Here is a 15,778-nt window from a genome sequence, read left to right as displayed (position 1 = left end):
TCCACTTACATGAAGACTATGTGTCAAAAATGAAGGAGAAAGATGCTCCAATGTTGAAAAATTCTCCAAAAACGTTTGAATCTTTCAACCTTTTGCAAATTTGATTGGGAGAGGGCAGCAAACAAGGAATAGTTGTTAAAAGATGCCAAAACGTGCCCTAAAATTGCTCCAATATCCAATGCTTTTGAAATGTTCATGCTTGGGACGTTTTTGGTGAAAAACGTTTTTCACCAAGATGCAAGACCAAATTGATTTGGTGTTTAAACACCAAAATATGCATCAACATGCAATGCAATCCCCAAATAAAGCCAAATCAATTTGTACTAGAGCAAAAACATTGATAAAAATGAAGTTATTTGTTGATTTCTTCAAAAATGTGCCCTAGATTGGAGCTTCCAAAAATGTTTTTGAGCTTGTTAGATCCATTTTGAATGCAAGAAAACTCATTGCCGATCAAAAACGCCTCAAATGGAAAAGATTTCATGCAAATCCATCAAGAAAATCTTCATTTATAATCAAAATCGGGTTCTTGGAGGGCAAAGACATGCACTTCTTCAAAATCAGACTTTTTAGAGGCCAATATACATATTAAAACATGCTTTAGTTTATAGTCTGACCTTTTAGAGTCAATAGCATATTTTTAAATGTGCAAACAAGGAAAATCAGACCTTTTTGGGTCAATGACATATTTTTAAATGTGCAAGCAATCAAAATCAGACCTTTTAGAATCAATTGCACATTTTAAGTTACATCTCACATTTTAGATGGAAAGACATAAAAACTTCACTTTTGATGCAGTGACATCAAAAAGGTGCACTTTTGATAACCTTTTGATGTAATGACATTAAAAAGGTCCACAAAGTTGAACTTTATATGCAGTGACATGTAAAATGTCTACTTTTGATGGATTTTACATATAATGCATATAAAATGTCCACTTTTGATAACTTAAAATCATTTAATTCACTTAAATTTACGAAAATGTTACTAAATTGGTCATAAACAATTTTTATATATCATATTTAAAAATATAACATATAAATATCATTTAAAAAGTAACATTTAAATAAGCATTTGATTTAAAAATCAAAATTAAACTGGAACTATATAGTTATATAGTTACTTTAAGTGAAAAATTTAAAAGTAACTCAACTTAAAATTATAACATAAAGTCCACTATAGTCATTTTAAGTTAAAAATTTAATGTTAAAGTAACTTAAAAACATAACAAAAAGTGAATTTAAGTTATATTTATCAAAAAGTGAAAGTCAAATTAAAAATATAACATCATATTTTTAATTCGTGCTCTTGCACCAAAAAGGTCCATTTTTGAGGCACTAAAACGAGCATATCTCTTGACTGACAACTCCGATTGAGCTCTAGGTTAGATTGAATGGAAGGGAAAAGCGAAAGGCATGACATGAGCAAAATCAAAGAACTAAAAACCAACAAACGCAAACTCAAAAGAAAAGAAAGGACGATGAAGGCTTCAAAAGTCAAGCAAAGGCTCGAAAGAAAGCAAAATGAAAGAGACTTGATGAAGGCCTTCAGTAAAATGATTTGATATATGAATTGAAATAGATTGATTGATCAACATTAAGCAATTGAATATCAAATTCAAGCTTAGAGAAATGCAAAACTAGCTTGAAAAATTTTCGTGTTGTTACCAACATTTTGTGGTGACAAAATGCAGGACAACACAATAGTAAACAAGTAAAGAAATAAGACACAAAAATCACGAGAATTTATCCTAGGAAAACCCTTCCACTTGAAGGGAAAAACTAAGCCACACTAGCAAAAATATCTCTTTTATTGATTAAAAATGTTTCAATACAAAGCTTTTACTTGATTGAATTGAGACTCTTCATACTGCACACAATCTCTTCAAATTCCAAATACAAGACCCTTCATATTTCCAAATATTCAATACTTCGTATTTTCATACATGCCTCTTTGCATGACACATGTTATGTCTCTTCATATAATATTATCTTAAATATTATCACAAATGTCTCTTAAAATTGAAAATGACCATAATGGTCATAATGGTCATATTTCTATTTCATAAAATCAGAGATAAAGATCTCTATCGCAATTACAATCTTCAACACTCCTTAGCAAGAGAGAGATCTTTAGTAAGGCAAGCACACATAGCTGCAACCAAAGATGATAGTGATAAATTCACATTACATAACATATGTTACCTTAGCATAACATAAGTCACCATAGTTACTTTATAAGCACATAAAGTTAAAGTCGTGGAGTCACACATATGACTTCCACCATGCCTACTCGTAGAGTGTGGTTGAAGGGTTTCCACCTCAAACTTCTCCCACAGAAGAATGTATTTCCACCATGCTTCAATGCAGAGGGTGGTCCAAGGGCTTTCACCTCAAATTTCTCCCAGAGAAGAGTGCATTTCCCCCATGCCTCCGCGTAGAGGATGGATCCACCATGCCTACTCCTAGAGGATGGAATAAGGGATTTTACCTCGAACTTCTCTCATAGAGGAACTTATTAATAATTGAGATTCTATTTTAATAGAGACTCCCTCTCAGCAGAGACATCTTTGTACACCCTAATAAGATAGTTGACGTAACCTCCCTCTAAAGATGAACATCGTCCTTATCAAGACAATATTCTCGTCTCATTGCTTCTTGTTGCACCCTACAACCAAGAGAGATTAAAAACTCAGAAAGTCAACTATCAAAGAGATCAATACTAAAAGCACCTTCTATTCAATATTATAGAATACTTATGTCCTTTGAGTCTACCAATTCAATTACAGGCTTCAAAATGTTGTGTAACCAATTACCATCACAACAACAAAAATTGCCCTACACAGGGAGACCACTATGTGACCCAATATCCTAAGTCTATCAAATGTATTTAGAATCAATTTCTATTGATTGAACCATCATGATGAAGAGAAGAATTTTCTTTGCTAACTTTAATTTGGAACAGCGCTCTACAAAATGCCACTAGAAAGTAACTTGGGATAGGAGAATTGTTGTTGATTTAACTCCATAGCGCAACAAGGGATATCAACCTAGCACCGAGCTGCACATCTCCTCTACTCCCCATCTTTGTCACTCTAATGGTGTGAATCGTTCTCAGTAAGAGTATTTGTACCTTAATTAGTGCCCCAAAGTCCTACCAAGATGCCAGTTACACCTTCTAAACCAATTACTCTACTCTTGCAACTAAAAGAGACATAATTGGAGATGACATTAAAATTTCAGATTATACACGGTGACATGCATGTACCAAAATTCACAGATATTCGATGATCAAAAATATGAAAATCTCTTCACGGATGAAGTAAGCCAATATCACCCAATACAATAACATTGACAGAGAAAAATGAACCGGTAATAAAAAAATATAACTGAAGAATGATCAAGACATATTAATGATATGCTGCAATGATAAAAACAGAACCGACTAAGGATATCAAAAGACATCGAGGCATATGACAGTAGAGAAGTAACCAGCATGTCAACATACAAGCAAGAGCCCAAGAGCGATCGAAAGAAGTATAATGAAGCCAAGGAAAACAAAAGAAGGAAGCACAATACCAATCAAGAATAGGGTGCTACAATGTCATTAAAAAATAACCAGTGAACAAAAGAGAATGATGTCAAACTCAACTTAAATCAAACTAACGGAGTTGCAATCACAATATATTCCATATTGTTCATCACGAATAGCTTCTCATCCTTCTTTTTGGTGATAGACATGTGAGATTGACTGCCAAAAAATTAGAAAACCCCGCTACATCATAGTGTTTGTGATCTTCATGATTCTTTGAACTTTCAAAAATCCTGATAACTAACCGTGTCGAAAGATGCCAAGGAACTCTTGCAAACATAGAAAGGAGAAGATGGTTACGAGAAGCTGCACGAAGGAGCAACGCCAACTTGGAAAATCACCATTACAAAGATGAGTCATCATAATGAATTTTCTGCCACATAAAGAGAAAGAAATGACACAAGGAAATAGTAAAACTTCTGACACATTAAGGAACTCCAACACCAGGGATGCCCTATTACAGCACCTAGCACCCACACTAGGAGAAATAAGACACGAAGCCAACAATAGAACAAACCTAAGATCATGAACATTTGGCGGTAAAAACAGATACATGAGGAGACATGAAAATGAAAATAATAATATTAATCTGCCAGAGCTAGAGGATGATAAAATCATAACATAGACTTCATTGAGTAGAAACCACGAACATGTAAAATAAAAAAACAACTGGAGTACAAACAGAAGAAAAGAAAGACACAAGCGTATCCACAAACTGGAGAGTCATCATAGGTAGATTAAACTCTCTCGCAGCTACCAAAATGTGAGACCAAATCCTTTTTTTTAAGTTGTTGCTTTGCACCCCCAGACAGGACAAGGTCTATCCAGTATGATGCATGGAAGCAGCTATTACACAACTCAACAGTACAAATGCATATAAAATATCATCTCAGAAACGATCACTTTGGGTGCATGAAACCAGGAGAAAAATACTAAAACTTCTTTCACATGAAACTCTAATTGCTGCTATCCAACTTGGCTCTGAAACCATGTTGATATTTTTCCCACAAAATTAGATAAACAACAATAAGAAAAGTAAAGAAAGAAGGAACAAAAACATAAGAAATTATCCAGGGAAAACCCTTCCACTTGAATGGAAAAACCCAACCACACCAGCAAAAATATCTCTTTTATTGATTAAAAATGTATTTCCACAATACCCTAAGCAGTCAGCTTTTCTTTTTGGTGTCAGTTGTAATAGTTTTCTTCATTGACAATAGAAAGAGGCAGATTTTACAAGAAGTTTCGGAGATTTTGATGAGCTTTTGAAGTAATTTTCTTAGTGAGGTGTCCCCTTTTTAGGCCAACCCCCTCTTGACCAATTTAGGACTCTAGGGGAACCATTTTGTAGCTTTTCGTTGTGGGTATTGGTTGGTTTAACCTTTGCAAGCTGTGTCTGATCCTTGTACAGCAGATTTACAGGGGTTTGTGAATGATAGTAGCAAACAAATACCACATCTACATTGTGTTCTTCTCATGAGAACGCTGTACACCATGCTCAACATTTAGGGAGCTGGTCACGTAGGGTTTGAAGCCCAACTTGTGCATCTTGGGGTAACCAATTCATATCTTGCTACTGGAATTCTTTGAGAGTGGGAAAAAATTGATTTATTGTGTGACAATAAGTTTTCCGAGTGACCTATGTGGCTATCACCTTGTGTTCCAGGCTTACAATCAACTGCTTTTAAAGCTATCTTCATCTGAGTGCAAAGAGCTTTTTCTGGGTATGCCTAAATCAGATATGTAAAGCATTTTGCTAAATTGGGTTACTTGTTTTTTCATCAAAATTTGAAGTTACAGCTCTGTAGTAAAATCTGGAATTTATTGTTGTGCGAGGCTGTTTCCCAATTTCACTTATTAATGACATTTCTAGTTGATAAGACCTTTTTGGGCTATTTAATGAATTGAGTTTTGAAGCTGTCTTAAGTATATTCTTTGCAAGTTCTTTTAGAATCAGAAATCAAACAAAGAAACACTATAATATGTAGTTTGCATTCTTCCAGCTTTCCGGTGGGACACTAGAGTCCATTAATATGTTTTGATAATATTAGTTAAATGACTATGTATTACATGCTCGGCTCAAGTAGTTATAAGTGTTGGTTGGTCAAGAGTGGCATTTATCTTGAAAATTGTCAGCTCCTTTAAATATAGTGTGTATCATCAAGGAAAGTAGTTTGATGTAGTCAGATTAACTCCAATCCTTGACTGGCCATCTTTGGTCTTATTTTGTCAAAATTTCATGTGTGAATAAAGATATATATTAGTCTTGTGTCTATATGCATTGTTATCTCTATTATCAATTCATGTATTGAGTCTATTAGATAGAGCAGTAGGTAAATTCAAGAACAAAGCTATACAAAGTACCTAACTTTAATTCTAAACAAAATTCTAGTCTGTACATGCTTTAACTGTGTCAACTCAAGTGGAAAAATGCCGAAAAAAGGGTAGGTACACACAAAAACATTTCAGGATTACTTTTTAGTAAACTCCAGAAAAACAGCATGGCAAATGTGATGCATCACAGTTAAAACGGAATTAATTGCAAATTTTAGTGTAAAATGCTTACATTACTTTAGATGATTGTCTTATTATCTGCACTTATGATATTTATATATTTTAAATGTAATATATATCATGTACCGACATGCTTTAATTCTTGTTCCTCTTTCAACCCCAGGTGTAGAATAGAAGGAAACTATAGAACATGACAAAAGCATGTACTGACTTGAATTCAACTGTGTTCGAATAAATGTTTTTTAAGTAATATACGCTCATCCCATTTCAATCCAGGATATATTGTCTTCATTTGATTTTGGTTGGATGTCGACAGGAGGAATCATCTATAATTATGGCAGCAGCAGATATTGCTATTACAAAATCTGGCAGCGTAAATGTGGAATTGGCACTGTACAATGTAAAAATTTCTGATCTAACAAGTGTTTTATGGAAAATTTACTTATTTATGAACAGCTGCAAAATTTGTAAATGAAATTGATAACAGGCATACATGTCTGGACCATCTTAAAATGTTTTACTTGTTTCAATCTAACATCTGCAGTTATAATATCTTGTTTTCATCAAAATCTCCCCTAAATCATATTTTGGAAGTAATATGGACATGTTTTGTCAGGTACCTCAAGTTGTTCTGTATAGAATTACTGGAATATCAAACTGGATTGGTACTACATTTTTTAAATTTCCTCCAGAGTTTATCTCTCTTGTTAATGTCATTCTCGGATACAAGGTTTGAATTCTCCCTTGGTGGAAATTTTTTTAATGGGAAGCTTGGATAATAAATCATCTTATTGGTAGTTAATTTGAATGCGATTTGTGGATGCAGTTGGTGCCTGAGTTTATCCAAGATGAAGCTAAGCCTGAAAAGATTGCAGAGGCAGCAATAAAACTACTGCCACTTACAGGAACTATTAATTTGGAACGTAAGAGGATGCTAGATGGCTATGAGGAATTGCGCCAGTTTCTGGGGAAGCCAGGGGTATCAACTAGAGCTGTAAAGCATATTCTTCAAGCATTCTATAATTCAAAAGAAGAGGTTCCCTAACTCTTGGGAATGAACAATTAGTTCAGGCAATGTTATATACAAGACATCAAATCAGATAGAATCCCAAAAATACACCATTATTTCTATATTTCTTTCTATATACGTTGTATGGGAAAACGTTTGGAGGTTTTGAAAAAGGTATGCTAAATGGCTGTTGGGTATAACATTTTCCCTTGAGTTTGACAATATGCCAAGCATCTATAACATTATATGCATTGGATTGAGAAAGATTGTAGGTCCTCATTTACAAAATTTTGTGGACGTAGGAAACTAGTAAAAGTATGCATTTGACATTATTGGATTTCCACAACCCATATGTTGAAGCAATTCTTTTTTTCTAGATTTGATTGTGTGTTTATTTAACATCAACGTTTCGGATCACACTTTGTGATCCATCATCAGGATAAGAGAGAAGGATGCATTTGATTCAACATCAAATCAAATATTGACATTTGGAATGTACTCTTGTAATTTATTTATATAACATTGAAATGCATGTATGGCTATTCACAAATTAAAAACATTAAAAACACAAATTAAATCACTTATATACTCTAACCATGCAAAACGCTCATTGAATGTGTTGGTGTGACACATCTCATCGGTTAAGTAAAAGCACTTGATTATATTTGAAATCTTAAATTTGCAAGACTTAGTTCATAAAATTGATGTTTCTAAATTGAAAAAGAAAGAAAAAGAAACTAAAATGTTATCCAATGGCAAATACATCTATTTGGGAAACATGATATACAAGTTGGAATTTCTAAGGCTACATTTTGGGAAAACAATTAAGGGGTTGAATATTCAATTGAAGAGCTCATATAGCCATTTGCGTACCAAAAGCAAGGGGATGAACAAAATGAGCAACTAAGATAATTTAAGGAGCTAATTGAATTCAACTCTTATTTCCAAGTGCATTTTTACAAATTGCATGAAAGGGAAAATAATCTTAACAAAAACAAAATGGCTTTTTAAATTCAACTCTAATGTACAAAGGAAAGAGGTGAATTTTTTTTTTTAATATATTGAATAAAGTTGAATTAAGAGAATGAATAGTAGTCTAAAGGAAAGTTATCTCGTAGGTCTCTTGAACCCTCTACAAAAAAAAATGCAAATGTAGAAGTTGGAAAAGGAAAATAATCCTCCAAAGTAGGAGTATTTCTCACATTATTAGAACATGTTATTTTATCTAAGCAAATAAATAAAGCTTATCCATGAAAACTACCTCCTAGATATTATAATAGATATAAAGAATGTTAGCTATAAGAGAAAAAATCATTAAGTATTGTTAGGAAAGATATACATAAAGATGTATGGTAAAGGCATATTTTTCTATAAGCTATTTCTCAGAATAAATTGATAATAAATTGACAATTTAGTAAGAAAATTTTATCATTTATAAAAAATATATATATTATTTATATTAGTATAGTAAATCTATGTAAAGACATAGTGATATTAATTTTAGGGACATTAATAATGACAATAATATATTAAATTTGCAATAAAAAAATTTAAAATATAGATATTTTTATTAAAAATAAAGAAGAATTATTTATCACAAATCTTAAATGATATGTTATACCATTTTACTTTTATAATCTTATAGACATAAAATAGAGATGGAAACATAGACTTCAAATATATTACATATTTGATTCTTTGTTCAATATAATAGAATAGCACATCACCAAATAGACCTTATTTCTTCAATCCACTTTTTATCTCTAGAATGATCTTTGACCTTCTTAAATTGGAAGTTATCTAAGTAAGTATGGGAATTGGATACTTGTCCCTTATGATGCTATAAATTACACCCCTGGCATAGTAATCATATTAAAATATTTGTCACCTACTAATGAAATATCCACTTGACACTACTTACCTTCAATATTATGCATGGCCTAGAATATGAGCTTATAATAAAATAACTTTCATTAAAAATTTGTTATCATTTTGTTTTGTATTCATTTTAGGAGACCGACTTAATATGTTTGCATATTGACAAGTGGTACAATTTTAGACTACTGAGACTTTGCAAAGAAGGTGAGATGTTTTTGAAGATAGTGTAGATCCCTCCTCTACTTATTACTAAAAATTTGAGAAAATGGTTGTGTTGTTTGAATGGCCCTAACAGTAAGACATTCTTTTGGATTTTGAAAATAGAGTAGTGGGTTGAAAGCTTATGAGGGACAACTTAGCTAATCAAAACCTACTTCAAGGTGGATGCTATATATTTAATACTTTTTTTTACTACCTTTATTCCCTCGTTCTTTTCCAACGTAATCATTTGAATCCAATTACATTTACCAAATGGCTTTGTTGCATGATAATGCTATCAAGGGGGTGGTCATTCAAAGTATATATTGACTACTTATTAATTTGTAGCCAAAGTTGGGAAATATGTATGGAGTCCTCTCTAGTAACAAGAGGGGTTTGTGCCTTTGAAGTTTGTTGCTTTATTTTATAAGGAGTAATTGAGTGGTTCTTGAAGTGACTTTCTTAGATGTTTTATAGGATTAACCCAATAATTATGTGTGTTGTTTCTATCAGTTGTTGACATTTTTCCTTGAAAATTTCTCCCACTTTTTATCATTTGTATGATTCTTCAAGATTTGATGTTTGTATATTGTTGTAATGAGCTCATGATGATTTAAGGGTCCAATTACATTTTTATCCTTTTATATTATAATTTTTATGGACTCAAAATAATAAAGAAGGAGACTCACCTTTCAATCTGTTAAGTTTCAGGATTTGCACCCCTTACTAAACTGGAAATGTTCAATAACCCTCACTTAACATGGGATTCCTTTCACTATGTGAGATTGGAAAATGAAACGAAACCTTCGGATTCTAGGCCGGCTCCTATTGAATCTTTTCGTGATAACCTCTAAAACTTAAAGAAAAACTTGAGGGAAAAAGGGAAGAAATTACTTAAAACAAACCTAAAACCTAAAGTTTAAACTAAGGAGGTTATACACCAGAAATGGTTATGAAAACGTAACCCACATGTAACAGAGAGGATTGTATAGCTCTATGAAACATAGATAAAGCACAACTTCCTATAAAGGCTTGCACAATTGATTTATAATAAAGTTTCCATACTGAAACTACAAAAATGAGGATAAACTAATACCTCACTTTGACTAATTTCACCTAAGAACACATATCATAACCTGCAAACAAACTTACTATTCTACACAAAGGTGCTAGAAAGAGACAGAAAAACAAGGAATAATGAAACATTCACAAGTTAATCTATCAAATCATTTTAAAATGCACACAGACATTGCAGAAAGGAAAAGGCCTAATTGATAACTTCACAAAGCATGATCACACTATTGTTACCTGTATTATATTTCCAAAAAGTGAATTACAGACTCCATAGAATAAAGTCCAGGACCCAGAAAATAGCCACAAAACCTCTATCCATAAAATCAGAACCCCAATTGAAAGACTTACACAACTTGCAGCCTGCAATTTAACAAAACCAATACCATCTTTGTACTATAATTCATGTTTCAGCCACTCGTGAAACTTGTTAACAATGCAATGACTTTAAGGTAACACTCCTTTCAATTTGTTCAGTATCTGACACCATTATTCTGATAGTTTTACCTTAAGCTTTCAAAATCTGTTCTTTTTCTGAGAGATTCACATTTCTTCGATTTAGCATTCAGCACATCCCACACACTGTTCCTGTAGATATTCATGCTGCTCATAAAACTATGAATGCCGCTTTTCTCTTTGAAAGTTTTTTTCTTGTTTGGAATATGAAGTTGGTTGCATGATTCTAAAACTTTTCTCTCTTACTTGTGCTCTCTAATCAACACCTATTGTTGCAAATCTCCATTATTACTTGCCAGGTGTAAATCTCTTGTATCTTGATGAAGGCTGCAAACTCCTTCTGGTCACCTTTCCAAGTCTTTGACAGTTGTTTTGCGGCCCCCTTATAGCTCCACTTTCAAACCATTGTCGTCTTGTTAATTTCTTTTCCCAGGGTGTTGTAAGAGCAGAATATGGGATTAACTTGGCACTCTCCAATGCTTGCTCTACTTCAAAACATTTCCTCCAGGCAGGGAATGTCTTTGATGTTACTATCTCCCCATGTGTTGTTATTACATCATCTTTGTTGGAACTTCTCCTCAAATGACATGATGGATTTCTACTTCTAAATCAGCAATGGCACTTAAATACTAGAACAAAATTCAATTTTTTATATTTCCCATATTGGGCTGCCAATAGTGTTGAATTCTAATGAACCTGTTGTAGGAACTACCATACCTTTCAATAATGATTTTTGTTAAATCATTTGCTGATTATGTTTCTCTCAATAGGCTGGTATCATTGCCTGTAGCAAGTACACCCTTGCAATCTGTGATGTTAATCATTATTTATTCGTTGTGATCCTATGGCATATTATTCTGTGAGGTTCGAGCACGAGCTCGTGACACTCACAAATTACTTTTATTTCTTTCTTTCAGTTTGCTTTCTTTCGTAATGAAATGCATCAACAGATATAGTATGTAGTTGTAGAGATAGATAGTCATCACTTAGATGCTTCGGGATCTAACATCTGTTGCTTTCATGTTTTTTGCAGTTGTTGGTGAGCGTGGAGCTCAGAGCTGGATGAGTACGTCAAGGAAAGAGTTTATAACAAGTCAAAACAATAGGCAATGACTGGTTATCTCTATTCCTATTTCTTTCATGCATATGTTTCTGTGTTTATGCATTTCCTTATGAAAGCAACCTAGCTAGTTATACTCACGGCTTGTGTGAGATCTTCTCTATTCAGCATATTAATTCATTTCATATTTTGTAAAAAATGAAAATTGTACATATCAGTTGATGATCTATACAATGAATATTGTATCTCTTTTGCTCATGATTTCATATATGATTACAAAAATGTTGGAATATAAATGAATAGAAAATGTACGTTTTCCTTTTGCAATGTTACTTGGAGTAAAATTTTCAGCATGCAAAATATTTTGGTAACACAATCAATACTTTTAGCGCCATAACATGGGTGGATAAGCATTCACAATGTTGACCTCACTTTTTATGTAAATTTTCCTTCTTAAGTAAAGAACTTTATTATTGAAATCATAACTAAGTTTCAAGGCTTAGTAATGGTATTGTTGTTAATATTTCTTTTTTCTATATTATTTTACATTATCAATGAGGAAAGAGGTTCATTGTCCATTTTTAAAAATACCGATATAAATTCTAGATAATTAATATATTTCTTTGACACCTACCTTTATCTTGTGGCTATAGAATAGAGAATTGAGTTTTGAGAAATTATGCACAAATAAGTCAATAATATCTTCATCGTAAGATTAAATAAGTCAATAATATCTTCATTGTAACATTTAAATTTATGTAAATGATAGTCATCTTTCCACCTCAAAACAATCTATTAACTCTAGGTTTTCAAAATATATTTTTAACAATATTTAGTTCTACATTTCTCTTTCCTCCCATAACTTTATTTAGCTATTCTAGCAAAGGGCTTTTCATTGCTTGAAAAAAAAAAAATTATGAGATGATATAGATTGGAAAGGCTCAATGATTATCAACACATATAGCTATTGCATCCAAGAGGATGTTCAAATAGGAATGAAATGAAATGTTGTCTAGAGGAGAGAAGATTATGGTGATAAGTTGACAGTTGAATTCTTTACAATTTAAATTTAGCAACAAATGTTGCATTAATTTAGATGATAATTATTTTCCATTACCCATAATGTTATGGTCTTTTTGGTCACTCAATAATAATATTAATGTGATGTTATGATGGGATAATTATTATGACCATTTTTGTCAATTTATGTGAATTAGTCTATTTCTACAAAAATAAAATTAAAAAAATTCTTACTTATTTGGAATATGTGCAAATAATTAACATTGCTATTGATATTAATATGGGCCATCGTTTTGTGAAGCACTTGTGATGTGTCAAAATAATTTATAGATATAGAGCTAGATTTATCTTGTGGAAGTTACACAAAGGCAAAGTCTTGGGGTCATCACTAACAAAGAACTCCAAAAGGATGAAATACTAATCTAGATGTGCTAGAAAATATATACTCCAAAGAAATTAACAAGTAGCTCTAAGACATTATTGAAAGGATGCTTACAAAGAAAAACAATTTCAAGGCATCATTGTAAATTATTATTTTGGGCTTTTATAATGTATTATATTTATTATCAATTATTGCTACAATTCATCTAAAACCACTTACAACTAGTATAAGAGATGCATATTTTAGTCTTTTGGCAAGAAATTTTAAATTTAAGTGAGAGCAATGTTAGAAGAATGAAAGTTTATAGTCAAAAAGTGCAATGGTCAATGCTACTAAATATGGAAGATAGACTCTCAATGTAATATTAGGAGTCTGTAGTTGGCTTTAGATGGTGGCATGGTGTGTTTTGGGCTTGTTCTAGTCTAGATGATGCCCTTGTGGCAAGAAACTCATGTAATATCTCTTTTTAATATCATTACAATGTAAACTATTACTGATAAAAAAAATGGAAGATAGACTATCTAAATTAGAAGAAAACTATTTTTTAATTGGGTGGGAAAGAAAATAAGTCAAATAATATAATAGATCAAAAATAGGAGATTCTTGAAAGAAAGACACTAAGAATAGTATAGGCATGTCTAACCACATTGGGAAATTTTAATAGATCAAAAGAAGTAGCAAAGGTGGACTTTGTGTTGGCAATGAGCAAAGTATATGGAAAGCTTTCAATGGGTATGAAGATGTTAGAATGTGAATGTGTAGCCAATCATTTAAATGAGTTCAATGTCATGTCCTAATTTTAACAAGGCAAAACACAACCAACAATTTTTTTTTTTTTTAAAAGTGAACTAAAGATAATATGTGTAGCTCTATACTTGTTATGAACATTCTATTGAACTATGGAGTGTCTGGAAAACAATTCATGTTTCCTTGAGGGTGTTAGAATATACTAATTCAATCTTTGAGTTTAGAGATTATAAAGTTAGTTGGTGAAAAGGAATTTGTTTTCATTTAGAATCATGCACATCAAGTTCCCACGGGGGTGTCAATTTATTTGCTAACATTAATTGACCATCTAGGTTATGACATAATAGCTAGGAGATGTTATCATATTGGATTCGCATCCTATCCTCGAGATGAGACATTATGTATGTAATTACAAAACACAATTTCTGCATCAATGTGTTATAATGGTTCCATAGTTTCTTTTTTGAAGTATGTTTATGATTGCCCTAGGTAAAAGACTATATCTCGTTACATCCCATGTCCCATTTTGATCCTAAATTATTATAGTAGGACTATTTCGATGAAAATATTGCACTATATCCTTTCACAACCTCAGCTAGCTAGATGTTTGCAACTAGGTATTTTAAATTGTTTATCATTGATTCATTATCCAAATTCTATAATGTATTACTATTTACCAATCCTTTATTATTTATCCTCCACATTTCTATATAATGATACCTTCTAACAACTCGTTTGTCCATAATTAACATTTCTATTTTATTTTATTATTATTATTTTTATCATTTTATTTTATTTATATTTTTTATTATTTTATTTTATTATTTATATTTTTTCATATAATAACTTGACCATCAATTTATTATTACTAATACTTAACTATGATTCTAACTTCCTTTTTAGTTAATACTAAGTTTCACTTCAATTTAAATTCTTAATAATTAATACATTTGACTACCATTATTTTCTATATGTTGATCACCTAAAGTATTCTTTTCACTATCTAATCCTCAACCCCAAACATTTAATACTAATCCCCATAAATGACATAACCCTTGTCATAAACCTTCACATGTCTTCCATCATCCTAATAATTTCATTTAACAACATACATTATTAATCTAATTATCACCTAATCATAACTTTACTGGCTTAGGTTTCAATATCTAACTATTCCTATGTCTTATCATTTACTTCTAACATAAACTACACATGCCCCACCCCAACTTAAACATTATTTAAACCATGCATTTCTCCCCCAAGCAAATTTCCTAAGTCCTAGCCCTAGTATCATGTGCCCTTATCCCTCTTCCCAAGGTGATGTTACTTTACCTACCCCCTAATCATTTTACCACAATTTCTTGCAACTTTACCTTCCCCCTAAGCACCTAATCCACATTAATCCTAAGGCATAAATCTAACATGGTTTATCTTCCCAATGCCTAACTACTCCTCCACTTCCCAAACGCCTATCTCCTCCTCCCTAGGCATGATGTGGTGGGATGTTAGTGATGTGGTGGGATGTTAGTCAAGACTTAAAGCTTTTCTCATTGCAAGTATTAAGTGCCTAGGAAAAAGGTCCCTTTTATGTCAGATTAAGAGACACCATCATTACCCCTTTTCATAAGCTCAAGGTGGAACAAGGAAAAGTCACTTAGTGGGAACCACAACACCCTTCTCCCATAGTTGAATATGGTAATCTTGCTACTAAAAGGTAACACCTAGATTTAATAGGATTCACTGATATTTTAATTTTTTTTATAAATATATTTGTATTTTGGGTTTGGTTCAAGTGTTAAATTTTGTATTTCTTTTATTTGGTTCCATGCTAATGTAGAGGTACTTTATCCTT

At 32.1% G+C, this 15,778-nt stretch overlaps 1 protein-coding gene across 1 annotated transcript in view; it reads left to right on the top strand.

Annotated features, from left to right (window-relative positions):
• The window catches only part of LOC149531119 (uncharacterized), a 255,267-nt gene extending 247,775 nt beyond the window's left edge, over positions 1-7,492 (top strand). Inside the window, exons 9-11 of the mRNA XM_089808559.1 lie at positions 6,422-6,505; positions 6,722-6,835; positions 6,932-7,492. Coding sequence (XP_089664685.1) covers positions 6,422-6,505; positions 6,722-6,835; positions 6,932-7,150 — 417 coding nt within the window. The 3' untranslated portion in view covers positions 7,151-7,492. The remainder of the gene's footprint in view (positions 1-6,421; positions 6,506-6,721; positions 6,836-6,931) is intronic.
• The last annotated feature ends 8,286 nt before the right edge of the window (positions 7,493-15,778 follow it).

This window comes from Cupressus sempervirens, chromosome 11 (genome assembly GCF_028749045.1).
Source record: "Cupressus sempervirens isolate cs-2001-9-10 chromosome 11, ASM2874904v1, whole genome shotgun sequence".
Taxonomy (NCBI): domain Eukaryota; kingdom Viridiplantae; phylum Streptophyta; class Pinopsida; order Cupressales; family Cupressaceae; genus Cupressus; species Cupressus sempervirens.
Note: the sequence above shows the minus strand (reverse complement) of the source record. Positions and strands in the feature narration are given on the sequence as shown.